This window comes from Oryctolagus cuniculus, chromosome 18, assembly GCF_964237555.1.
Source record: "Oryctolagus cuniculus chromosome 18, mOryCun1.1, whole genome shotgun sequence".
NCBI classification, from domain to species: domain Eukaryota; kingdom Metazoa; phylum Chordata; class Mammalia; order Lagomorpha; family Leporidae; genus Oryctolagus; species Oryctolagus cuniculus.
In genome coordinates, this window is record NC_091449.1 from 49,456,975 (window position 1) to 49,483,586 (window position 26,612).

General features: G+C 52.9%; 2 protein-coding genes across 3 annotated transcripts; both read left to right on the forward strand.

The window, feature by feature from the left end:
* Positions 1–182: 182 nt before the first annotated feature.
* Positions 183–13,930, forward strand: CMTM1 (CKLF like MARVEL transmembrane domain containing 1). Its single transcript, XM_008257388.4, has 4 exons — positions 183–376; positions 3,496–3,654; positions 12,531–12,629; positions 13,624–13,930. Exons 1-4 carry the CDS (start codon positions 215–217, stop codon positions 13,798–13,800), a joined length of 597 nt encoding a protein of 198 aa, XP_008255610.4. The 5' UTR covers positions 183–214; the 3' UTR covers positions 13,801–13,930.
* Positions 13,931–14,132: 202 nt separating this feature from the next.
* On the forward strand, positions 14,133–22,559 carry CMTM2 (CKLF like MARVEL transmembrane domain containing 2). 2 transcript variants are annotated; one of them, XM_002711592.4, is made up of 4 exons: positions 14,133–14,525; positions 14,650–14,808; positions 21,628–21,729; positions 22,104–22,559. In XM_002711592.4, the coding sequence occupies exons 1-4, from the start codon at positions 14,277–14,279 to the stop codon at positions 22,392–22,394; spliced, it is 801 nt and encodes a 266-aa protein (XP_002711638.1). In that variant the 5' UTR covers positions 14,133–14,276; the 3' UTR covers positions 22,395–22,559. The 2 variants fall into 2 exon arrangements, with proteins under 2 accessions (XP_002711638.1, XP_008255608.1); XM_008257386.3 differs by having other exon boundaries at positions 22,155–22,559.
* The last annotated feature ends 4,053 nt before the right edge of the window (positions 22,560–26,612 follow it).

The following is a 26,612-nucleotide window of genomic DNA, read 5'->3' on the forward strand; positions in this document are numbered from 1 at the left end:
GGCTCATCCGACGACGAAAGAGGCAGCCTCCGGTATGCCCAGGCGCTCATTCGCCGTGCACCACAAAGCCTCCGAGCACACTCCACATTCGGTGCCCTCCTCCGCCGTGCATCCGGTCCCTTCAGCTCCTTCCGCGACCTCCGTGCCTGCCACACCCCCAGCGCCTGCTCGACCCGGTAAGGGCCCTGCAAAGTCAAAGACGCCCAGGGAGAGCATGTACTTGCTGCTCGCTGGGCCCCCGGGACCCAAGAAGGCAGAGGTGAAGAAGGCTATCCAGAAGCGTGCGAAGGGCCGAGCCAAAGTGCCACACAAGTTCAGGGACAGCGTCAAGAACTTCTTCTTCTCGCCCACTGGAATGCTGAAGATCCTGAGAATGGTGAGCAGAAAGCGGGAGACCTGGCCGGGCGGGCGCGGGCGGCGCTGGCCGGTGGCCTCCGGGACGCCATGCGAACCTTTGCCAGGCGCTCACCCCAAAACCGCACTGCTAGATTTGGCCTCCTCTTCCTTTAATATTTCTCAGATTTCCTCTCACAAGGAGAAAAAGACAACAATGACGATAGCAGAATTTTGTAAATTAGCAAACAAAAAAAATTGGTCATTACAAGAGATGTCGTTTGAAAGCCCTGTTAAATTGGTAAATCACTGGTTAATGCAATCAGGAGAAGGAAAGGGGAGAAAGAGAGGACATAGACGAGTATTTAAAGTTGGAAAACAATCACAAATATTGAAGAAACAGAAAGGAACTACAAGAACACTTTGCAAAACAAAGAGATGTGATTCATTGGATGCAGTATTTTCTTTTCCAGGAAAATATGTAACCAAAACTAATCCCAGAATAAAGAAAAATCAAAGCAGACCATGTAAACACAGAAGATGACAGTGTTGTCAAATGAACCTCTTTCAAAAATGTACCAGGGCAGGCATCATGGCATAGTGGGGCAAGCTGTACTTGGGACAGAGGGAATGGCTTAGAGTCCTGGCTGCTCCACTTCAGATGCAGCTTCCTGCTGATGCACCCTCGGGGCAGAGGATGATGGCTCAAGTGCTTGGACCCCTGCTGCCCCTGTGGGAGATCTTGGTGGAGTTCCTGGCTCCTGACGTCAGCCTGGCCCAGCCCTTGCTGTTACAGATATTGGGAAAGTGAACGAGTGAGTGAGTGGAAGATCTCGCTCTCTTTGTCACTCTGCCTTTCAAGTAGATGAAAATAAACAAAGATGTAAAAACAAAAAATATATTAGGTAGGCCCAGACTTTTTCACAGGTTACCTGTTTCAATCCTTTTAGGGGATGTAACTTTTATTTTAAGATTTATTTATTTATTTACTTGCGAGGCAAAGTTATGAACAGAGAGAGAGACAGAGATCTTCTGTCCACCAATTCACTCCCCAAATGGCCACAGTGACTGGAGCTGAGCCAGTCAGAGCCAGGAGGTTCTTCTGGGTCTCCGACATGGGTGCAGGAGCCCAAACACTTGAGCTATTAGCAGGGAGCTGGATAGGAAGTAGCGTTGCCGGGACTCGAGCAGCACCACAGGCAGAGGCTTAACCTGTGTTCCATGTTGCCAGCCCTGGATGCAGCTCTCATGCTACTCAAACTTTGTCACAGAATAGAGAAAGCGCTATTTTTACAAAGTCAGTACTATAGCACTGATATCAAAATCTAACCAAGTTCAGAAAAAGAAAATGCAATACAGATCTCATTTCTACCAAAGCAAAATGTTAGTACATTAGCAGAAAATACTCATCAGTACTTTTAATGTATATACTGCAAGGTAGAAAGATAAAGATTCAATATTAAGACTCAAAATAATCTGCTATATTACAAAGAGAAAACAATCGTGAGATTATGTCACACAAGGTAAATGTGACAGAATTCAGCATTCATGTCTTATTGCCAAAAAGGAAAAGGAGAAAGAAAGGGAAGATGAGTAAAATAGGAATACATAGACATTTTCATTGACATTATGAAAATAAACATTTCAGGGGACCGGCCTTGTGGTGCAGTAGATAAAGCCGCCGCCTGCAATGCCAGCATCCCATACAGGTGCAGTTCATGTCTCGGCTCCTGCACTTCCCATCCAGCTCCCTGCCAATGCCCTGGGGAAAGCAGCGGGCCGTGGACACAAGTGCTTGGGCCCCTGCACCCGTGTGGGAAACCCAGAAGAAGCTCCTGGCTCCTGGCTTCAGCCTGGCCATTGGGCCATTGTGAGAATGAACCAGCAGATGGAAGCTTGCTCTCTCTCTCTCTCTCTCTCTCTCTCTCTCTGTATTTCCCTCTCTCTGTAACTCTGACTTACAAACAAATAAATCTTTAAAATAAATAAGAAAAAATAAACAGTTCAAACCAAAAGTCAGCATGATATTTCATTAAACATCAGACGTACTCTCACTTAAATGAAGGGGAAAGTGCTGCCCATCAGCCAAAATACTACCCAGTGTTTTTCTGAAGCCACTAATTATCACAGTTAGGAAAAGGAGGCAAGTACATTTGAAAAGATGCACTGTATATCATTTATTTGAGCTGAAATGACTGTATGATTAAGAAACCCCAAAATAATTGGGAAACTATACAAGATAATGTAGGTAGGGGACTCATTATTGAGATAACAAATAATCTACAAGCTTTCCTATAGAGAAATAACCACTTACAATATAAGAAAATATTTCTCTTTACAACTGTAATCAAAATGATCAGATACCTGAGAGTCACTGAAATAAAACACCCATATGAAGATGTTTACTAAAAATTACAATAACTAGAAGACATACTTCATTCTCAAGTAGCAGGACTATATTTCATGATCTTTACAAATTGTAAGTTGAGTAAGGTTCCAATTAAAACACCAGCAGGTCAAGTTTGGGGAAATTGACCAGGACAGCCATGGGAGATGAGGAGGATTAGGCCAAACAACACCACAATATAAAGCAAATTGGCAATAATTTGTAGTAAAGTACTGGAGAAGAAATTGGCAACTTAGTGGGGAAGAATAGTCTCAAATGAGACCCAAATACATGTGAGGACTGACTATGCAATAGAGGATGGGTTTCAGACCAATGGAGAAAATCCTGTCATTTCCCAAGAAATGTTGAGATAATCATCAGTGGTTTAGAGAGAAAGAGAACAGGCTCGCCCTCTCTCTTCCTGTCAAAGTTAATTTGTATTTATGTTTATATATATGTATATATACACATATATTTCCAGAGTAAAATATAAACTAATAGTTGTTACTTTAAGAGAGAACAGGGTTGGATTAGGAGAGAAGAAAGAAGTTAACAAATTTCTGTCCTTATATGCATTTTTGCATGTTTCATTTTTTGCAAGTATTATTATTTTTGCATGTATTATTTCTTAAAAATAGGAGACATTTTTCACAATAAAATGTGTGTGAAAAGCAATACTGGCAGTTGCAATATATTCAGGTTTACATGCTGACGAGTGTATGTTTCCTGTGAAGTCGCCACGTGCGTTCAACCGAATCCTGTCTCTTTTGTTGCAGAGCCTTATCGTGGCAGCAGCAGTTTGTTTCCTCAGCGCCCGTGCCCCTGAGTCTTATATCGCAGTCACCATTCTGGAGGCCTGCATCGTCATTTTCTTTATTCTAATATATCTGCTAGCCCTTCAACACTTGCTGACTTACATACATTGGCCCTTACTTGTAAGTGATCATTTTCATAATTCACATATAAGCTTTGCCCTCAGCCCCAGAGTAAGGATTCACCTTCACAGAAGACGGCAGGGCTATCTCTCTAGACAGAGGACGTAGCTGAGCTGTGACTGTGTTGCCCTGGTCCCAGGAGAGAAACCGACCGGGTACCAGAAAGATGCCTGGGACCCTTCTGGCTGTATACAGCCAACAGCACAATGCACATGCCTGCTTCCTGCCCAGACTATGAAACCCATCTCATATTGCTCTGAACACGTGGTGCTTTTCGGCTTGGCCTAACAAAACTTTAAATTAGTATATTCAGTGGATTAGCATATTCCTTACCCATTGCTTGTTAAAAAAAAAAAAAAAAACCATAGGCCTTGACTTTCCAAGCAGCACGCTCTCTCAAACACATTACCAATGTCCCCACCTGCCCCAAATGTAGGTGTCGCCCTGACGGCCGCAGACCTCTGCGTATACCCTGAAAGACGGTAGGAGTCAACCCTTTGTGGGGAGTCAGAGTCCGTACTCAAGGGTGTGCCATGTGCTGGACGATCGAGGAAAGGCCGTTGCATGAGCCCCTTTCGGGAGCTCTTTCCAAACTTGGACATTCTTTCCCAGCTGAGAAAGTCCTGAAGCTGGTGCGTTAGCTCTCACGCAAGAGAGCAGTCCAGTTTTACCAGAGGCAGATGTGGGCCCAGTGCCTGGCCCTGCCACCTTACGGGCCATGTGGCCTGTGGACGCAGTTACCCTACCTGGGAAACGCACAGGAGGGAGAGTGTGATGCCGACGGCTTAGTGGGTTTTCCATAACATTTAAGTGTGTATGATGCCAATGGCACAATGCTTGGCGCAATGTAAATGGCCAATGCAAGGTGTCCAAAATGCAAAGCAACCCTCAGACCTCAGAAGGTCATTGGGTGCTTTTGCCATCTGTCTTGTGCAGTGGACCCTCCTACCACAGAGTTCAGGCCTCTTCCACAGCCACTTGTTAATGTACATTTGTCTAAGCATAAAGTAGGCGTGGTTGCTATTGAGCTAAACCCCAAATGTATGTTCTTCAAATGGACGAGCGATTTTTCTGAAAAGGCTGCTGAGCTCTCTCTGTCCCACAGAGTGCCAGACCTCAGGAGCAGACAAAGTGAAATATGAGCAGCTTTATTGGACATAGGAAGACCCTGTTAGTTATGGAGAGCTATGACCATGGAGAGGTTGCTAAAGGGAAACTCAGATCTCCATGGCAGTGTTCTAAAAGGGAAGTAGCCATCCGTGAGCACGTGGCACTGTCGGGCAGTCCTCCCACGTTACGCTGAGTCCTCACAGCCACCAGTGAGCAGGCGTCGTCCCGCCCCTCAGGAAACAGGAATACGGGATGAAGAGACCCGGGGCCATGGTTGTGTGTGGGTGCATTAAGGCTGGGGTTGGAGCCCAGGTCTGTCTTGATTCCAAAGTCCAGTGCCTTTCCAGACTTCATACACAATTGCTTGTGATGGTTTCCCTGTCCCCATTCTCTCTAGACCTCCCTTAAGGTGGGAACTCAGTGAGCCTACACCTTTATGTCCTCATAAATGTTCTCTCCGTGTCTTCTGCTTCCTCATGGCTTTCTTAAACTGAGGTAAAGTGGGTATCCTGACAGGTTGGTGACGGGGTAGGGACTCCACAACACTGAGCTGTGGGCAGGTGCACCAGAGCCCTCTGAGTAAAGGCCTCCCTGCTGGAGATGTGGGCAGGACTGCAAGGCACCAGACTTTGCTGTAGGGACCAGGGGCGACGTCCAAGAACTATCCCAGGAAGAGGCAAGAGCTAGGGCCTCCTGAGCATGACCCATGAGCCTCCAGGCCCAGCTGTAGAGTTAGAAGCCTTTGAACAACCCCGCTGAGGCCACCCCTCCTGGCTCTGACTGTCGTCAGTGAGAGCACCCTCCTTTCTTTGCATGGTCCAGGGAGCCTAGAGTGTGATTCAGGCCGCTGCCTTTTTCTTGCTACTGTCCTCCAGGATGTGGGCCAGGGGCCAGCATGGCACATGGATGGATATGCCTAGAGAGCACCCAGGAGAAATTTCGTCTTACCAAGAAGGCTGCCCAGTTACTTTGATGTTCAACTAACTAGTGGTACATATGTTGAGCAACCAGAGTTAGATGATGGATTATCTAATTAACATGGAAGTTTTTGAAAAACACAAAACATCAAATCGGGACCCAAATCCCACCCTCTTCTCCTGTCCAGCCCCTTCCTTCTAACCTGGAATTCCGGATTCCATGAGATGAAGGACATGCAGGTATCTGACTGTCAGAGGGGCAAGTAGCTACCCCATGGTGGTAAGAGGGACGGCTTGTCCAGGAGGAAATGTGTTGGCTTAGTGACAACATCAGTGCCAGGAGGCGACGATGACAGCACTTTAGGTGGTAGGTAGCCTTGAAGTCATAGGAGCATCAAAGAGCAGGAGTCACTTAGGACCTGGTCACAGGGTGAGTACAGGAGGCCATGGAACACACGGCTTGTTCCAACTGGAACTGCTTTTGGGATCTCCCGTGCTTGAAATCCTGCCCGCAGGCTAGAGTCCAGCATTCCTAGCTGCCGCTTCCTTTTGGCTGGGAAAGATTGTCTGATTCCCAGGAGATAAAGGATTGAGATGGGGCTGGTCATCTGCTAGTTAAAGTGATCAGTTTAAGTTCATAATTGATCATAAAGATAGGATTAAGTGTCAAAGGGATCACATAAATAAGACCAGTGTCTGCTAATAATAATTGATAGAATTAAAAAGGAGAGAACAATCCAACATGGGAAGCGGGATACACAGCAGACTCATAGAATGGCAAATGCCCTAAACAGCACTCTGGCCTCAGAATCAGTCCTTAAGGCATTTGGATCCAGCTAAAAAGCCCATGAGAGTTTCTCAGGCACGGAAAGCCAAGACACTTGAAAAAAAAAATGACCTAAATGATAGATCTATGTGAGTGTGATCCCAGTGGAAAGAACAGGCCATCAAAGAAAGAGGTACTTTTTTCTGAGTGGAAGAGAGAACTTCCACTTGATTATGGCCTTATCTAAATAAGGTCTGAGTTTAACTCAAGAGGCTTCCATAGCCTTGGCAGCTCATGACAAGAGCCTCGGGTGATTACTGACGCCATAAATAAGAGTGTCAATTGTTAAATCAACAACAGGAGTCACTGTGCACTTACTACCCATGTAAGATCTCTGTCCTTAATGTGTTATACTGTGAGAATTAACAGTAAAACTAGTCTTCAAACAGTACTTTATACTTTGTGTGTCTGTGTGGGTGCAAACTGTTGAAATCTTTACTTAGTATATACTAAGTTGATCTTCTGTATATAAAGATAATTAAAAATGAATCTTGACAAAGAATGGGATGGGAGAGGGAGTAGGAGATGGGATGGTTTGCAGGTGAGATGGTGGTTGTGGGGGTGGGGGGGAACCACTATAATCCAGAAGTTATACTTTGGAAATTTATATGTATTAAATAAAAGTTTTCTAAAAAACAAAAAGATAAGGGCCAGTGCTGTGGTTTAGTAGGTTAAGCGTCAGCCTCAGCACTGGCATCTCGTATGGGCACTTGTTTGAGTCCCAGCTGCTCCATTTCCAGTCCAGCTCCCTGCCCGGAGAGGCACTAGAGTATGGCCCACATACTTGAGTCCCTGCACCTGCAAGGGAGACCCAGAGGAAGCTCCTGTATCCTGGCTTCGGATCAGCCCAGCTCCAGCAATTGCTGCCATTTAGGGAGTGAACCAGCAGATGGAAGACCTCCCTCTCTGTCTCTCTCTCTGTAACTCTGCCTCTCGAGTAAATAATTAATGATTTGGATAAGGAGTACTGATTTTAAACGTTGATTTCTAACTTAAAGGCTCATACAAGGATAGAGTTCCTTATTTCCCTATGCCCACACTGGTTGGGCAAACAGCTGAGGGTGATGGGTGGCACCAAGGAGGCAGAAAGTCGCACCCATCAGGGCTCCGCAGCTTCAAAGAGTACCGACTGCAGACACAGGGGCCCAGTGAGGTCTGTGGGCCCTGGGACCGTGTTTTGTCAGGGCCTCCTGGGCGCCAGGCACCCTGACACGGGGCAGGGCGGGGAGCCCTTCTTTTCAGCGTGAGTCTGCAGCTTCCCTCAGCACACCCACGGGGGTCACTGTCTGCATCCCCAGGGCTGGCTTGACTCCCTCACTCCAGTGTCGGCGGTGTGCTCAAGAAAAGTGGGAACTACGGTTCTTGTCTCTGAGCAGCCCACATTTTAAATAAACACTTCTCCATTGTAAAAAGGATCCTCATGATCAGAGAAATTCTTAGGCGCCACAGCTCACTTGGCTAATCCTCCGCCTGCGGCGCCGGCACCCCGGGGTTCTAGTCCCGGTTGGGGTGCCAGATTCTGTCCCAGTTGCTCCTCTTCCAGTCCGGCTCTCTGCTGTGGCCCGGGAAGGCAGTGGCGGATGGCTCAAGTGCTTGGGCCCTGCACCCACATGGGAGACCAGGAGGAAGCACCTGGCTCCTGGCTTCGGATCGATGCAGCTCCTGCCGTTGTGGCCATTTTGGGGTTTAACCGACAGAAGGAAGACCTTTCTCTCTGTCTCTCTCACTGTCTAACTCTGCCTGTCAAAAAATAAATAAATAAATAAATAAAATTTTAAACTAAAACTGTACAGCAGAGATGATTCTGAAATGATCAACAATGTCTTTACATTTTTTAAAGACTTATTTATGGGCCAGCCTGAGGCACAGCAGGTAAAGCTGCTGTCTGCAGTGCCAGCATCCCATATGGGCGCCTGTTCAAGTCCTGGCTGCTCTACTTCTGATCGAGCTCTCTACTGTGGCCTGGGAAAGCAGGAGAAGACGGTCCAAGCCCTTGGGCCCCTGCACCTGCTTTTGAGACCCGGAAAAGGCTCCTGGATCCTGGCTTCGGATCGGCCCAGTTCTGGCCATTGCTGCCATTTGGGGAGTGAACCTGCAGATGGAAGACTCTCTCTCTCTCTGCCTCTGCGTCTCTGTAACTCTGCCTTTCAAACAAATAAATAAATCTTTTAAAAAAAAGAGGGGGGGGAACCTTTCCAACAAAGTATTGGAACAATTAGATAGGCAAATAAATAAATACAACTTGATCTGTAACTCAAAATGGATCATAAACTTAAGTATATTATATAAAGATATAAAGCCTCTGGAAGAAATCATAGAAGAAAATTTTTTTGAACCTTTGAGTTAGGCAAAGATTTCTTGGCTATGACCCAGAAATTAAAAAAAAAAAAAAAAAAAAAAAAAAAAAAAAAAAGAAGAAGAAGAAGAAGAGTTATTTATTTAAAAGAGTTACAGAGAGGAAGTCACAAACGTCCAGGGCTGGGTCGGCCCAACGCCAGGAGCCAGGAGCTTCTTCCAGGTCTCCCACATGAGTGCAGGGGCCCACGCGCTCAGGTTATCTTCAGCTGTCTTCTCAGGCACATTAGCAGGGAGCTGGATCAGAAGTGGAGCAGCCAGGACTCAAACCAGAGCTCCGATGTAGAATGCAGCAAACAGCAGCTTAACCCACTGCACCACAACGCTGGCCCCCAAAGCTTTTTTTTTTTTTTTTTTTTTAACAGGCAGAGTGGACAAGGAGAGAGAGACAGAGAGAAAGGTCTTCCTTTGCAGGCCGGCGCTGTGGCTCTGCTGTGGCCCAGGAAGGCAGTGGAGGATGGCCCGAGTGCTTGGGCCCTGCACCCCATGGGAGACCAGGAGAAGCACCTGGCTCCTGGCTTCGGATCAGCGCGGTGCGCCGGCCGCAGCGCACTAGCCGCTGCGGCCATTGGAGGGTGAACCAATGGAAAAAAGAAAGACCTTTCTCTCTGTCTCTCTCACTGTCCACTCTGCCTGTCAAAGAAAAGGAAAAAAAAAAAAAAGAAAGGCCGGCGCCGCGGCTCACCAGGCTAATCCTCCGCCTAGCAGTGCCGGCACACCGGGTTCTAGTCCCGGTCGGGGCGCCGGATTCTGTCCCGGTTGCCCCTCTTCCAGGCCAGCTCTCTGCTGTGGCCAGGGAGTGCAGTGGAGGATGGCCCAGGTGCTTGGGCCCTGCACCCCATGGGAGACCAGGAAAAGCACCTGGCTCCTGGCTCCTGCCATCGGATCAGCACGGTGCGCCGGCCGCGGCAGCCATTGGAGGGTGAACCAACGGCAAAGGAAGACCTTTCTCTCTGTCTCTCTCTCTCACTGTCCACTCTGCCTGTCAAAAAAAAAAAAAAAAAGAAAGAAAGAAAGAAAGAAAGGTCTTCCTTTTGCCGTTGGTTCACCCTCCAATGGCCACCGCTGCCGGCACACTGCGCTGATCCAAAGGCAGGAGCCAGGTGCTTCTCCTGGTCTTCCAGTCCCCTGGAAGAGGGGTAACCAGGACAGAATCTGGTGCCCCCACTGGGACTAGAACCTGGTGTGCCAGCACCGCAGGCGGAGGATTAGCCTATTGAGCCTCGGCGCTGGCCAGCTTGTTCATTTTTAATTTTAAAAGTTGGGGCCGGCGCTGTGGTCCACTTGGTTAATCCTCCGCCTTCGGCGCCAGATTCCCATATGGGCACTGGGTTCTAGTCTTGGTCGCTCCTCTTCCAGTGCAGCTCTCTGCTGTGGCCCAGGAAGGCAGTGGAGGATGGCCCAAGTGCTTGGGTGCCTGCACTCACGTGGGAGACCAGGAGAAGCACTTGGCTCCTGGCTTCAGATCAGCATAGCTCCAGCCATAGTAACCATTTAGGGGTGAACCAACAGAAGGAAGACCTTTCTCTCTGTCTCTCCCTCTCACTCTCTCTAACTCTACCTGTCAAATAAATAAATAAATAATCTAAAAAAAAAAAAAAAAGTTTACACTCCACTTCTTAGCTTCTCTGAGTCCTCCAGCGCTAAGTTTCCTGCAAAGCTGCCTCAGTCTGCTCTGGGCCTACAGAATCTGGCAGGGACCGACTTCCAACTCTCACCAGCCCTGCTCTGAGCCTCCACGCACAGTTCGCTGTCACCTACAGTAGACGCTGGCGCTTTTCCAAGAGGCGAGTCACGTGCCATGCCATGCCCACCTCATCAGGAAGAATGTGGTTTAGTCTGCAAGAAAGCACATCTAACTATGTAGACATGAATTCCGTTTTGTGCCCTCCCACTGTCCTCTGAGGCACGTTACCAGATACGGGATTCAATCCTCAGGTCAGTCCAGTGGGGACCAGTCATTAGCCTCATAGTGAGAGTCAGCAAGTCGGCAGAGGGTGATAAAACACGCCCAGCTCACGCCTCCAGCAGGGCCGTGCCAGAGTGCAGCAGCAAAGACAGCCTCAGCGGATTTGCTTTACAGCATCACAGCCCCCAGACCCATCCCACAGAAAATTCCCAAGCTGCACTGGGTGCTGCTCTCCTCCTAGTCTGGGTGTCCTCGATGGGAGTCAGCGTGAGTTAAATTCTGCCTTTATTCCTTAGCAATTACTCAATCTTAAGCAACTTACTAAGCCTAAGTCTCTAGTATGTCTTCTGAAAAATGGGGGTTAGAGCAATACTGATTCGGAGGCCTGCTTGGTGAGAGTTCGGTGAGATAACGGGAAAACGCTGGACACGATGGCGCTCCGTTACACCTGTGCACCCTGCTTGGCAGTGCTGCTTGCCATGTTTGGGCCAGTGTGCCAGACAGGCTGCTGCTACCAAGTCAGGCCGTGGGGAATGAGTTTTCAAATTGGGTACCTGAGCCTTGATGTGGTCACGTCATCCTCGGCGTGGGCCCCTCCCTCACGCTGGTCACTGAAGCCGAGGAGTCATTCTTGCCCTGCTGTGGAAGCTCAGCTTTGCTCACTCGGGCTGTGCCCCACCACTCATCCTCCTCCTTTATTGCAGCCCGCAAAGAAGCAGGCTGGGCTAGCCGGTGAAGAGCCTGGCCCTGAGATCCGACTGAATGGAGGACACCAAGAATCTAGATGTCCGGGCAGACACGAGTCTGGCCATGTCTGAGAAAACAGACGTCAGTGGGGCTCCATTCACTCCAGGGGTGCAGGCCCGCCGCTCGGCTGGGTCTGATGCTTCTTGGGACACGTGAACGCACAGAATAAAGACAACCCAACCTCCAGAGCCCTGGTTTTACTTACAGATCTGGAAGTGGAATTAAGTCAGTAACACGCTCCTCTAAAATTTCACTTTTACATTAAAACAAGTGTGTTACGGAATAGAGTGCATAATTTACACTAATTAATACAGGACTTCAAGAAAATCCTGTTTATGGAGGACCATTTTGGGCAAGGCCTCTAGACTACTGCTTCGTTTTGTTTTTTGGCTTTTGATTTTTTCTTTTTTTTATTATTATTTATTTGACAAATAGAGTTAGTGAGAGAGACAGAGAGAAAGGTCTTCCTTCTGTCGGTTAAACCCCAAAATGGCCACAACGGCAGGAGCTGCGTCGATCCGAAGCCAGGAGCCAGGTGCTTCCTCCCATGCGGGTGCAGGGCCCAAGCACTTGGGCCATCCTCCACTGCCTTCCCGGGCCACAGCAGAGAGCTGGACTGGAAGAGGAGCAACCAAGACAGAATCCGGGCGCCCCGACCAGGACTAGAACCCGGCGCCCATATGGGATGCCAGCACCACAGGCAGAGGATTAACCAAGTGAGCCACGGCGCCGGCCCAAAAATTTTTTTTTTTTTTCATGCTCACTTCCTTGTGCCTTTTAAGGAACATTTACTGGAAAATTTAGCAACTTTTTTAAAAAATGACATTCTTTAAACCTATTTCTGCAGACAAACTCAAGTGTCTGGAAGATATAAGAATTATGCTACTGAGGGTTCCTCTTACTCAAAGGGAAAGTTTTTTAAAGGCACCCATCCTTACCTGGGTAAGTGACTAAATATTTTATGAAATTACATGTTCTTGTGAAGTTGACAGTTTTCATTTCTACATTACAGGATCTTATCAACAGTATCATTTCGGCTCTGTTCCTATTAATAGTTGGCCTCTTGGTGATGGAAGAAAAGGACAGAAGGAATTTGTTATTTATTGGAGGGGTAAGTAGAGGCCTCTAGGACTCTCTCTAAGCTCAGGATTCCAAGACTTTGGAAAGGGAAACTGGCAAACCATCATCTGTCATTAACAGAACAAACTCCCTGCAGCGGGGTGGGGGACACCTTAGCTGGGGCAAGCCCTCCGTGGGACAAGGTCATTCAGCAGCCAGGATTAGGTGATCGTAAACTGAAGCACCCAAAGCTGGCAAAAGCTGTAGACTGCTGGGGAGCACCCGGCCTCACAGGCCCCGGCCCCTCCCTGCCAATTCAGCAACCAAGCTTTTCACTGCCAAGGGTTCCTCACCTTGGTCTCCATCGATTCTTGCCTGGTGGGCAGCAGTACCGCCATCGCTCCCCCCCCCCCACCCACTTACATTTCTCTGCTCCCCCACACACATTCCTCTCCTACCCCCTACCCGGGTCTCCCCACCCTCCAAGGCCAGGACACTTGGGTTTCCTTTCACGCCTCTGCAAGTGGGTTCTTGGAGCCCGGCGCCTGACCCCTCGCCTTGACAGAGTCGGACATCTTGAACCTCTTGAGCTTCAGCTCTGCCCCCTCTCCCAGCAATGGCAGAGGTCTTGGCCACACAAGGGCCCCCCAAGGTCCCAGACCAGCACTGAGGTCTTCTCGTCCTAGTACAGCCCGTGAGGACGCCCTCCTGCCCTCGCAAACGTAACCCAAGACTTCTCTCCCGCTGAGAGCCCCTCTCCGCTCCCTGCCTGCACCTCGGGCCTCCAGGGGCAGGACCCCTCCCTCCAACGCTTGGGGCGTCCTACGAGGCCGCTGCCGGCCGCAAACCCGCATCCCCAGCCCTTTTCTCGGGGCAAGGCCGAATGCGCTCGCGCAGCTACCTGGGCAAACACCAAAGGGGAGTGGAAGGTCAGAAGGAACCGGGGGCCACTCGCAGGGCCTAGGGGGAATGGGGACGGGGCCGAGGCTCGGCGTGGGGCTGCGGAGTCACCCCTCCCTGCCTGCGCGCCGCCCTGTGTCCTGCAGACCCTGTGTCTCGTGGCGGCAGCCCTGTGTTTAATTGATGCGGTGCTGATCACCAAGAAGACGAGGGACAACATAAAAAGGCTCCTGGCGGACAACGAGGAGTCCAAGCACACGGTCAGGGCGCCTCTGCCCAGGCACAAGCGCGGGACGGCGCGGCGGGAGGCCCCGCAGCGCTAGCGGGGACCCGGCGCGTCTGCGGTCGCCTGCCCGAGACCCTAAAAGCCCGGATGCTCGGTCAGGAACACTGCTGTCTCCTCGTGTGGCCTTGGGTAGAGTCGACTTCCATTCTCCTGCGTCCCCGGAGCTCCGACGCCACCTACGGTTCCAGCCGACCGTACTGCGAGGCGGGAGGCCGCTTCCGAGGCCTCGCCAGGCCCGCGAGGGAGCTCAGCATTGGGCTGGGAGCCGCGTGTTGGACGCGGAGGCCGGGCTCCTGCGCGGTGGGTGGGCGGCTGGACCGCGCTGCCCCGCGCGGCGAGGTGGCCACGCGCGCGGCGGGCGCAGGCGTTGGCATTCGCGGCCCCTGGCGGTTAGCCCAGCGCGGCCTCTGAGCAGGTCGGTAGACACCAGGCTCTCTCCTGGGCCGGGCCTGTCGGAGTACAGCAACAGAGGTTGGGCAGGCCGTGAGGAACTAAGGAGTCCCGCGCTCCGGGATGGCTGACAAAGCTAAGTCCAAGACTGGAGGGCCCCCTCCGCCCGAGGGTGCCCCCCCGCCCGCAGGGGGTGATGCACAACCCAAACCTGGGGAGGAAAAACCAAAGGACGCCCCAAAGCCAATGGCAGTGCAGCCCAAGGATGAAGTGGGCACGAGGAAAGGATGTCGCCGCTACCGGTGGGAGCTCAAGGACAGCAACAAGGAGTTCTGGGTCTTCGGGCATGCTTTCGTCAAGCTCGTCAGCCTGGTGAGCTGGACTGGTGTCTCTGCCCGGGCCCAACACCAGGGGCGGGCAGCGGACTCCAGAGGTCTGGGGGCACTTGGGCGGGGGCCAGAAGCCTTGGCTGCTGCTCAGGTGTGTTTCTCCGCAGGGCTGCCTGGTCGCGGCGCTCATACTCTTCCATGGGCTCGCGGTACACCCCATCGTGCTGCTCATCGTCACCATGGAACTGTCCATCTTCATCTTCTTCATTATCCTCTACAGCTTTGCCATCCAAAGATACATGGCCTTCATCCTGTGGCCCATCACTGTGAGTGAGGGCCGGCGGGGAGGGCTCGCTGCTGGGGCGCCTGGGACGTAACTACCAGCGGGAAACAGCCGCCACGCCCCACGTTGTGCCCAAGCCAAGGCACTCTGGGTGGGGCTTGCAGGGACAGCTGGGTCAGGGAGGGCGTGAATGGGCAGCAAAGGCCCCCCAAACATCTAGCAGTGTGGGGAGCAACTGGGAGCAACCCGGACTAGACTAAGTTACTGGAATTAAGACTTATTCTATGCACCTGCTCTCCCACAATATGGCGCTGGGAGAGAAGAAAACAGCTTCTACACAGCTACCTCCAGTTCAACCAATAAACTGTAGGACTTGCTCCTGATTGGAGGAGAGCAGCGTGCTCGGCGTGTGGGCAGCCGAGTTGGGATTGGCGGAGGAGGACTATAAAGGAGGAGAGAGACGGCATGCACCGGGAACATCTAAGGGGAACATCTAAGGGGAACACCTGTGCAGCCCCCGAGAGAGCCGGCCGGCGGTGTGCCGCTCCCCTGCGGAAGTGGGGAATGTGGCCAGGGGGAACTGCCCTTCCACGGAGGTGGAAGGGACAGTAGCCAACCCGGGAAGAACCAGCAGCAAACCCGGGAAGGGCCGAGCAGACAAAAGAACAACGCAGGGTCTTGTGTCGTTCCTCCATGAAGAGGGGGAGCGATATAATGGTGCCGTGACTCGGATAGGAAGCCTAGGCAGGGTTTAGTGTCGTTCCTCCACGAAGAGGGGGAGCGACAAGCAGTCTGCTGGGGTGGAGCTGAGGGCACCTCACCTACCTAATGGTCACATGACCAAGGTCCGAGGCTTCCCTCCTGGGGAAGAAGGGGGTGTGGCAGCCAGCCCTTCCCCCCACCCCTGTGCCAGCACACGTCTGACTAGGGAGATCGCCAAAGGCATCAGGTCTCCAGAAACTCCAGGAAGAAAATCGGTCTCCCCACAACTCAGCAAGTTAAAAACGAGAATTAAAGCAAAAAGTCCCCGCTAAAGCAGCCTTCGGTCTCCCAGTGACTGTCGCTAGAAAGAATGTTTGCCTCAGAGGCCCGTCCCGCCCTCAGCAGAGTGAGGCAGAGCTGGGCAGGTCCCTGAGCCCGGCCCCGCCTCTGCAGTCGCAGCCCCGTGTGGGATGGTTCACGCTGCGGGACTGAATGTGAGGCGTGTGTGCTGCCTCTCTGCCCGTGCCCTGTGTCGTCACAGGTGCACGCACCGAGCTCCCGAGTCCCAGGTCCCCTGATTCATGGCACACTCACCCCGCCTCCAGAGCCCTCTACTGTCGGTTTTATTCACTTTGCACAGGAACCAACAGGCCCGCAGTGGCCGCCTGGTTCACCCTAGCTTTTCCTGTGAGTGGCAGGAAGACACTTCACCTCTAGCTTCGTCAGGAGGCCCTGAGTCTCTAACTGTGCTCTGCCACACCTCCCTGTTGATAGTTATTCAGGTCCAGGGCAGGTGAGGACCAAGAAGAGGGGCAGGCAGATGACAAGGTGACAAGGTGACAAGGCAGGCAGAGGACAGGTTCCCTAGCAAGGACTCCAAGATGAAAAGCCAATGAACCCTGAATATCTTGCTCCTGTACTCGCCTAAAAGTTGCCGGGGAAATGTTACCAATATCGCTGTAATGGGCTGGGGAAAACAAAGAGAAACACACAGGTGCCACAAATAGAAAACAGGCGCAGCAATGGACTTGGCCGTGAAGTGTGGCTGAGAATGGCCCCTGAGACATGGGCTGCGCGAGGTGGAGGCAGAGGCTGCGACCCCCTTGTACAGCCAGCACCCTTAGGGAGAAGGTGGAAAGAGAAGACACGTACCCTTCCCCAACCCAAGAAAGCAAAGCTGCACTCCGGCGGGGCTTCTGGGAGGGGCAGTACTGACGGGGGCTGGGATTCTTGGATTTTTGCCACCTTTCACCAAGAAGCCATTAGGCAGCCTAGAAACCTTCATTCCTGGGACTTAGCACAAGAGCTGACACCTGTTGACGTTCTGGTGCCACTGCTGGGGCTTCTAACAATGGTAAAGTCACGGTCAAAGCAGGAGGAGCTTCTCTGGGCAGAGAGGGGTGGGGTCATGGGTGGAGGAAACCTTGTCAAAAATGGACTCAAAATTCAAAACCATGAAACACCTGGTCATTTTTTAAAGATTTATTTAGTTAGTTGAAAGGCAGAGTTACACACACAGAAAGAGATTTTCCATCTGCTGGTTTACTCCCCAAATGGCCACAATGGCCAAGGTTAGGCCAGGCCAAAGCCAGGAGCCAGGAACTCCATCAGGTCTCCCGTGTGGGCTGCTTTCCCAGGTGCATTAGCAGGAAGCTAGGTTGGAAGTGGAGCCTCCAGGACTCGATGCAGCACTCTTACGGCATGCTGGCATCACAGGCAGTGAGCGTAACCTGCGTGCTCCAACACCCACCCCGAAACACCTGATTAAAACAACAAATCCCGTGGCCAGCACCGTGGCTCACTTGGTTAATCCTCCACCTGTGGCGCCAGCATCCCATATGGGCACCGGGTTCTAGTCCCGGTTGCCCCTCTTCCAGTCCAGCTCTCTGCTGTGGCCCAGGAAGGCAGTGAAGAATGGCCCAAGTGCTTGGGCACCTGCACCCGCGTGGGAGACCAGAAGAAAGCACCTGGCTCCTGGCTTTGGATCGGCGTAGTTCCGGCCATAGCGGCCATTTGGGGGGTGAAGCAACGGAAGGAAGACCTTTCTCTCTGTCTCTCTTTCTCACTATCTAACTGTCAAATACATTATCTATCTGTCAAATACATTTAAAAAAAGTTTTTTAATTCCCATAAGACTTTAGCCAATATGACAAGCGGGAGGATTAGAAACCTGAAAGTGTGAGATAACAGAACAGCTGCCTGAAAATCTTAGTAAGTTTAAGTGATTGGAGGCATAAATAAGGGTCCTAAGAACAAAACACTATGAGCACAGAACAGGCTACGTTTTGTGTTAATTTGAGATGCAGAGAGAGCTCTCATCTGCTGGTTTGTTTCCCAAGTGCCCGCAATGGCCAAGACGGAGCTAGACCTAAGCCAGGATCCAGGAACTCCACGCAGGTCATCCACAGGGGTGCTGGAGACACGGTGATCCTACCCGGCTGCCTGCCTCTTGATCCCAGTCACCGCCTCGCAGGCTGTGTAGGAACCTTCATGCTGAGGTGCCTACTGGGCACCTCCCACCCGGAGAGGCACTGGAAGTGGCAGGCACCTGTCAGGTGCACGCGGTGATAACACATCTCACTCGTGAGGTGAAGACAAACACAGAAGTGAGCCTGTGTTGCCCCACACAGAGAAATCTCTGTCACGAGGGGACGGGGGCCCCGGGGGAAGGCAGGCAGAGAAGGCAGCCGTCCCCCAGCTGTGGTCTGCGGTGGAAGAGAGACCCCGGTTGTTGGCCTCTTTTATGAGGCAGGGGTGGGGCCTCTACAGGTATGAAGCCATCTGGGAATTTTATGGCAACTTCATAAACTCCACGTGGGGCTCAATGTCTGTATTTGATCATCTCCCCCCACCCCAACCCAGGTCCCAGATGCATTCCAGGAAAGGGGGTGTTTTGATTGACAAGTAGGAGGGTAGAATTACATGTGGGGGTGGGGATGGGAGGATGGCTTGCAGGTATCCCCAGCTCAGTGATCCTAGCTCAGTGATACCTGCCTGCCTATTTATCCCACGTCACCGCCTCCCAGGGTGTGTAGGAAGCTGGAGCCGGGAGCCAAAGCTAGGTATCAAACCCAAGCACTCTGTGAAAAGCTTTTTTAAACAGTTGTTAATAGGGGCAAGTGTTTAGCCTAGCAGTTAACCCACATCCATATCGGAGTGCCTGGGTTCAATGCACAGCTCCTAACTCCAGCTTCGGCCTAAGGCGAGACGACCCTGGGACACAGTGATTAGGGCGCCCACAGGGGGAGACGTGGCCTGAACTTCCAGCTCCCTGGCTCCAGCCCCAGTCCTGGTCTCAGCTTAGTGACAATTGTGACCACTGGGGAACTGAACCAGCAGATGTGACATATCCTTCTCTCCTCTCCCCTTTCTCTCTCTCTCTCTCTCTCTCTCTCTCTCTCTTTTTCAAGTAAATAAATTGGTTAAAAGTTGTTACGAGAACGGAGGAAAGTATTCAGTGAGAGTGATGGAGACTTGCTTCTAGGTTCAGTGAGATTCTGTCGCTGGACATGGCAGAGTAGGAAACCCCTCCAGTCTGCCCTCCCGGTCAGCAGCGGTGGAGCTGGGGAACAGGGGTGGAAGCCAACCAATGCCTACAGCATGCATGGCGCACTTAACGAGAAAAAGAACACTGTGCATGTTAGCTTCTGCACCTGCCGTCCCTCACCCCCGGCCCGGCTCGGCGCAGGCCGTGAAAGCGGCAGCCCACGTGTCTGGGAGAGCTTGGTGGTGCCAGAAGGAAAAATGGCCTTTGTTAGTGGGCCTCAGAGACCAACCTGAATAAGTAGAGCTACCCCACTCCCAGGGGGGAGGGGTCACTGCTAGAGAAATGGCAGTTCAATTCCACATTAATCTGAAATTAAATGATATCCCAACCTGATAGAGACTGCTCACGGAACTTCACAAGGGGGTTCGGAAATGCTTGTGGAAGAACGAGCAGAATCCCAAGGACGGACTTGTGCAAGCAGATACCAGATTTACTATAAAGCTTCGGTACTAGGCTAATGGAATTGTCACCCACGAATGGTTGCATCCCCTTCAAATTCATATCCCAGGTCCCTAACCCCCATGTGGCTGTCCTTGGAGACGGGGCCTCTAAGGAAATAATTAAGAGTGAACAAGGCGCTAGCTCGTGTCCCTGACCTGACAGGATCAGTATTCCTCCTAGAAGAGTCACCAGGGCTGGCACTGTGTGCAGAGGGCCGCTCAGCATCTGGTTAGCCTTTCTCTGCTAATGAGCCTGGGAGAGCAGCAGAGGCTGGCCCCCAGTGCTTGGGCCCTCAACCCACCTGGGAGACCCTGATGGAGCTCCTGGCTCCTAGCTCCTGGCCCTGGCTCTGGCCTGGTCCATACCTGCTGTTGTGGCCATTTGGAGAGTGAACCAATGTCTAGAACTCACCCTCTCTCCTCTCTCTCTTCTTTCTCCCTTCCCTCCCCCTGTCCCTCCCTCCCTCTCTCTGCTGCTCTGCCTTTCAAATAAATAGCAAATCTTAGACTGAAGAACATGACGTCAGACTTCTCCCTCTCCCCCACCCTCTTCTCTCTCCCCCAGTCTCCATATGCACGCACACTCACACATACACACGCATGCACATGTGTGCACACACAGAGGAAAAACCACGTGAGGACACAATGAGCAGACGCCAGCCCTCACCAGAAACCAAATTTGTTAGCACTTTGATCTTGAACTTCTAGCCCCTAGACCTGTGAGAAAAGAAATGCTGAAGCCAGCCCAGTCTCTAGTATTATATTTTGGCAGCCAGAGAAGACCGATACAGGACTAGAAAGAACTCTGAAACAGAGCCATATATATATTCAACACAGTTGAGTATTCCATAAATATTCCCAAGACTACTGGAGGAAGAGAGAGGCTATATGGCTCCCATCAGAATTAAGACTGCACAACCTTAAACATCATAAACATTTTAAAAAACAAACCAAGGGGGCTGGTGTCAGAGAGTTCTTCCACTTGTTGGTTCACGCCCCAGATGGCTGCAATAGCCAGATCTGGGCCAGGCCAAAGCCAGGAGTCAGGAACTGCAGCTGGGTCTCCCACGTGGGTGGCAGGGGTACAACTTCCACTGCCTTCCTAGGTAGCAGGAAGCTGGATTGGAAGCACAGCGGCTGGGACGCAAACCGGCACTCGAAGCAGGGACTCCAAGTTCAGCACAACCAGCTGAGCCACAACTCCAGCCCCAGCAGAACATGCTATTTAAAAGGCAGAAGCGAGGCCGGCGCCGCGGCTCACTAGGCTAATCCTCCACCTAGCGGTGCCGGCACACCAGGTTCTAGTCCCGGTCGGGGTGCCGGATTCTGTCCCGGTTGCCCCTCTTCCAGGCCAGCTCTCTGCTGTGGCCAGGGAGTGCAGTGGAGGATGGCCCAGGTGCTTGGGCCCTGCACCCCATGGGAGACCAGGAAAAGCACCTGGCTCCTGGCTCCTGCCATCGGATCAGCACGGTGCGCCGGCCGCAGCGCGCTGGCTGCGGCGGCCATTGGAGGGTGAACCAACGGCAAAGGAAGACCTTTCTCTCTGTCTCTCTCTCTCACTGTCCACTCTGCCTGTCAAAAAAAAAAAAAAAAAAAAAAAAAAAAAAAAGGCAGAAGCGGGCTGGCGCTGTGGGGCAGCAGGCTAAAGCCCTGGCCTGCGGCGCTGGTTGGCATCCCATAGGGGCGCTGGTTCAAGTCCCAGCTGCTCCACATTCTGATCCAGCTCCCTGCTAGTGCCCTGGGAAAGCAACGGAGGCTGGCCCAAGTCCTGGAGGCCCTGCACCCACATGGGAGACCTGGAAGAGACTCCTGGCTTTGGATCAGCTCAGCTCAGCTCAGCTCCAGCTGTTGCGGCCATTTGAGGAGTGAACCCGAGGATGGAACACCTCTCTGTCTGTCTGTCTCTACCTCTTTCTTTAATTCTTTCAAATGAATAAAATAAATCTTTAAAAAATAAAAATAGGCACGTCCCTGAAACTTGATGTTTGAAAAGCAAGTGTTAGAAGGTTTGATGCCTTTTATGTAAGTTGCTGAAACACACGAAATAGCGAATGGTCTCTATCTTCGCATATATTTATATAGAGAAATGTATCAAATCAGGCAGACGTTTGAAAACGCGCCCTGGGGAGGCCGCGCCGGCTCGGCTGCAGCCAAGCCCTCTCTGCCCTTGCAGGACCTCCTCAACGACCTGTTCGCCTGTGGCTTCCTCGTGGGCGGGGCCGTCTACGCCGTGAGGAGCCGCAAGACCATGCCGCTGCACTATTTTATCGCCGTGGTGAGTCCTTCCCCCCTGGGCTCTGGCTTGGCTTCGGCTCGGCTCCCCTTGGAGAACCGGGGCTGGGGGCTGAGGGCTGGGGGCGCCTTTTCTTAACGGAAGAGCAGCTTCTCACCAAAAACTCGTGGTCGCAGGTAAGTCGCCACGTGCGGCTGGGCGACCCTGCCAGCGAGGCAGCCACTGACATGAAGATGGGGTCTCGGGCACTGCCGGCCTGGAAGGAGGAGATGGAAGGGAGGAGGCCGCGGCCGAGGGCTTGAGTCGGGGGTCTACCCCGACCCGGAGGCCGGTGAGCTCGCGGCTGCTGCGGAGCTGGGGGCCGGCAGAAAAGCGGGGAGCAGCGGCAGAAGTAACCCCGAGGTTTTGCTTCGCAGATCCTGATGGGCGTGGCTGCACTTTTTGCTTTTATCGACATCTGTCTCCAGAGAAAACACTTCAAAGGCAAGAAAGTCAAAAAGAACGTGCTGGTTCCTCCCCCGCCAAAGAGTCAAGAACCACCCCCAGCAGATAAAGCGGAGCCAGCGAAAGACGCCGGGAAGGAGAAACCCAAGGAACCCGAGAAGGACAAAGGCAAGGAACCCGAGAAGGACAAAGGCAAGGACACGGAGAAGGACAAAGGGAAAGACAAGGATAAAGGGAAGGACAAAGGGAAGGGAAAGAAGTAGCCGGGAGGGGCCCCCGCTGTCCGGACGGCAGCAGTGCCCTGGCCAGCCCTGTCTCCAGCCTCGCTGTCCGTCACTGTCATCTTCTTCCAAGACTGCTCTTTTCCGTCTTCATAACCACCTGTGCCTGGAAAAGAGACGTCCCTTTAAACGGATCTGAAACCTGAAGCTGGTGTAAACCTTATTTTGTTCAACAAAAGCTCCCGGAAGTTCAGGTGCAGAAGGGGAGGCGGGGCCAGGGCTACAGGACCCCCGGGAGCTTAGGGGACCAGGATGAACACCGCGCCCCCCTCCCCCCGCTGACCGCACTGGGTCGCCAGAGGCGCTGGAGGGAAAGGGAAGCGTCCACTGTGTGCACGTCCACTGTGCACACGTCCACTGTGCACACGTCCACGTTTGTGTTGGAGCTTCTTTAAGGTTTCCAAGCAGCCAGGAGGGAAGTTTTTTTGTTTGTTTGGTTTGGTTTTGGTTTGTTTTTGGCCTTCCTTGCTTTGACCTTGTGGCTTCATGTTGAGCCTCATTTGAAGGTCCCCGGGGGAACGCACATCGCAGGGCTCAGGGCCTCCAGGGACCTGACCCAGGCTGACAGGCATGGTGCCAGGCAGAGAAGGCAAGGCAAAGTCCCTCGGAGTCAGCCCACCAGCCCCCTGGGGCCTGAAGTCTGAGCCCAGCTCCACATGCAGCCGCACCGGCCCTCCCCAGCACCCCACCTTCCATGCACAGCCCAGCCATCGCGGCCAGGCGCGGGGTCATCCTTAGGAAAGGGAGGCCCCCAAACAGGCAGGGGCACCTGGAAGCGGGGCTACGGACCTCAGCCTGGAGGCCTGAGCCCAGCAGGAGGGCCAGCTAGGGCCACCACGTGACTGGGGCCTTTGTCCCAAGTACCTCCGGGATCCCGGAAGTGAGGCTTTCCCCTGGGAGAAGGGCGCTCGCGCTGGAGGGGGGCTGCTGCATGCCCTCTGGGGAGGGGAGAGTAAAGGCCTAGAACCTGGGGTGACTCCAGTCGTGGCTCCTTCTGCCCCTCCCCAAACATCCGCATGGGCCAGGTGACCCAGGCAACCCTGCTGCCAGGGGCGAGAGCACCTGCAGCCTTCAAATGGTCGAGAGGGGGCAGCCGTGTGCGCAGTGGGCTAAGCTGCCGCTGCTGCCGCCAGCATCCCCTATGCACGCTGGTTCGAGTCCCGGTTGCTCCACTTCTGATCCAGCTCCCTGCTAATGCGCCTGGGAAGGCAGCAGAAGATGGTCCAAGGGCTTGGGCTGCTGCACCCAGGTGGGAGATCTGGATGGAGTTCCAGGCTCCTGGCTTCAGCGTGACCCAGGCCCTGGCCATTGTGGCCATTTGGGGAGTGAACAGCAGATGGAGGATTCTCTCTCTCTCCCTCTCTCTCTGTAACTCTGACTTTCAAATAAATAAATATTTAATAAATAAATAACAGAAAAAGATAATAATTCCTATTTCAGAAAAAGAATATATTTCCTACATATATATGTTTTTATGCAGAGACTTTGAAAGACCCACACAGTCAACAACAAAAAAATCCTCCAGGCTCGTGCTGAGCCTTCGAAAGAGGAGACGCACACGGTTCTCACACATGTGAAAAACACACCTGGGTGCCCTCCTGCGAGAGACATGCACACTCCTGTATGCAGGTGGCCAGGAGAGAGACGGGGGCATCTCCAGTCAAGGGGAGAGGGCTTTCTCGGGGAGCTGATGGAAGCTGAGGTGCCCCCGAGTGCCAGGGATAGGGAGTGGGGAAGGGCACGGGGCAGGGGAAGCACTCAGGAGCCACCTGCGCAGCTGATGGAGGCAGAGTGACTCGCACAGCACAGGTAAGTCTGGAAGTCTTTCATCATAACCCAGGGAGGCGCGGGAAGACGCCCACCAGTAACCTAGGACCCGCCCTCCGCTCAGCAGCAGGCAGAGCCGGATGTCACCCTGGGTGGACTGCCCCGCCCCCGCCCCACCCCCAGCCTGTGGTGGGATGGGCAGTGGCACCAGGGACCCAGCTGCCTCAGGCAGGGCCCCCACCCGGCTTTCCTCTCTCAGCCCCTCTAGCCCTGTCACCACATTTTTCTTTTTAAAGATTTGTTTATTTGAAAGGCAGAGTAACAGAGAGAGAGAGAGAGAGAAAGAGAGAGAGAGTTCCTGTCGGCTGGGTCACTCCACCAAAGGGCCAGAATAGCCGGGGCTGGGCCAGGCTGAAGCCAGGAGCCTAGAGCTCCCTCCCAGTCTCCCACATGGATGCAGGGGCCCGAGCACGTGGGCCATCTTCCACTGCTTTCCCAAGTGGGTGCAGGGAACTGGATGGGAAGTGGAGCAGCCAGGACTTGAACTGGCGTCTGATACGGGATGCCGGCACCACCAGCAGTGGCTTAGCCCACAACGCCGGCTCCCACATTTTGCTTTGTTCTCAGCACCTTTTCTGTAAATTTGAATCTAACTTACATGAACGAAAATACATCCATGTTGGGGGGTCCCACATGGGCACCGATTCGAGTCCCGCTGCTCCACACAGGACCAATTTGGGGCCGGGGGCGCAGAGCAGCGGGGACGCTCGGCGGCTGCGGGGAGAGGTGTGAGTTGCCCCCTCCACCGGGGCTGACCTTTGCAGTTTCTTGGAAAGTTAAATAAGCGGAGGCCCACCGCGGGCCCAGGCGTTTCCCTGGCAGACAGCTGGCCGCTGCAGCCGGAAGCACAGGTCGAGACAGAGATAACTGTTAGTGCTCCAAGCGGCCTGACTGGTGACAGCCCCGACAGGAAATCCAATGCCCCGGCACGGGGGAGGCTGTGTGGCAAGGGTGGGTTCTGCAGATGCCAAGAAGCCAGGCGTTAAAGGGTACACACTGTGCAGGTCCACTTTTAGGAAAGTCCCCGGCAGCAAACCTCAGCTCCGGGGACAACAGATCCGAGGGTGCGTGGGTCACGGCAGGTAACCTCCTGGGTGCTGGCAATGTTCTTTGGAAGAGTGACCCAGGAACATAGGAGGGGGCTTCAGAAAAGTCCACGGGAAACAGGCGTTATGGAAAGAGCCAGGCATGGGTTCAAACAAATTTTGCACCACAATACACTTTCAGTTGCGTTTCCCACAAACTTTTTGAAGTACCTAGGTATGTTTGTCAAAGCACATCATATGGTACACTTAAAATTGATTTTTTTAAGATTTATTTACATCACAACGCCAGCCTGGTCACCAGCTCCTTTTGGACATCTTAGGGGCCGGCGCTGTGGCATTGTAGGCTAAGCCTCCGCCTGCGGCACCAGCATCCCACATGAGCACCGGTTTGAGTCCAGGCTGCTCCTCTTGCGATCCAGCTCTCTGCTATGGCTTGGGAAAGCAGTGGAGGATGGTCCACGTCCTTGGGTCTCTGCACCTATGTGGGAGATCCGGACGAAGCTCCTGGCTCCCGACTCTGGATCGGCTCAGCTCCAGACATTGTGGCCATTTGGGGAGTGAACCAGCAGATGGAAGACCTTTCTGTCCCTCTCTCCATCACACTGCCTTTCAAATAAAGAATAAATCTTTTATCTAGAAAGTCATTTTAGCATTTGTGTAGCAGTAGCTCATTGTGGTTTTATTTAATTTTTCATGCTGTGTTATCTCGAGGACAAAGCCCTTTCCAACGCCTCTCCTAGAGACTGGCCCACCCACTGCTCCGTGTGGCCTCCGGTCTCCTGGCTGCTCCCCCAGCAATGGTGAGGTGATTCCTCTGCCTCAAGGAACAGAAATCCATGGCTTGGTGCCTTTGGAAACTCGGGCGGCAAACTGGTTGCCCCAGAATCTTTCGCTTGAGCCGCATCAAAAGAGCTAGCCCGTCTCTGTCCGATGGTGGTCACGTACCGCCCGGGCAGCACCCCTGCTCCACGCCCAGGTCGCCAGTGCTGAACCTGATGAGCTGTCTCCTCGCCTGCCTCCGAATCCACCTGAACGGCGTCCTGCACCTGGATAAGAGGGTTGGGGCAGCCTCTGTCACGAGGCTCACCCCGTGCGGCACCTGATGAGGGACACGTTTCGTTCCCACAAGATCGTCCTCATTCTGCACCACTGGGACTCGGACTCTGCAGGTGTAACGCGACAAACAGCCGAACCTCCCAGAGTGTCCCAGACTGGGGGACCTCGTGGATGCCAGCCAGGAAGCCCGCAGGGTAGGTCTCAGGCACCGCGCCGGACGGACGCAGGAAAACCCGCGCCTCGGGACCAGCGGATGGACCGCGCAGGCACC

Excerpts from the sequence above, each read along its gene's own strand:
- CMTM1 (XM_008257388.4), top strand. The coding sequence starts at position 215 with ATGTACTTGCTGCTCGCTGGGCCCCCGGGACCCAAGAAGGCAGAGGTG. Across the intron at positions 377-3,495 it reads TGCTGAAGATCCTGAGAATG|AGCCTTATCGTGGCAGCAGC; the intron begins GTGAGCAGAAAG and ends CTTTTGTTGCAG. Across the intron at positions 12,630-13,623 it reads ATTTGTTATTTATTGGAGGG|ACCCTGTGTCTCGTGGCGGC; the intron begins GTAAGTAGAGGC and ends TGTGTCCTGCAG.
- CMTM2 (XM_002711592.4), top strand. The coding sequence starts at position 14,277 with ATGGCTGACAAAGCTAAGTCCAAGACTGGAGGGCCCCCTCCGCCCGAG. Across the intron at positions 14,526-14,649 it reads TCGTCAAGCTCGTCAGCCTG|GGCTGCCTGGTCGCGGCGCT; the intron begins GTGAGCTGGACT and ends GTTTCTCCGCAG. Across the intron at positions 21,730-22,103 it reads TGCACTATTTTATCGCCGTG|ATCCTGATGGGCGTGGCTGC; the intron begins GTGAGTCCTTCC and ends TTTGCTTCGCAG.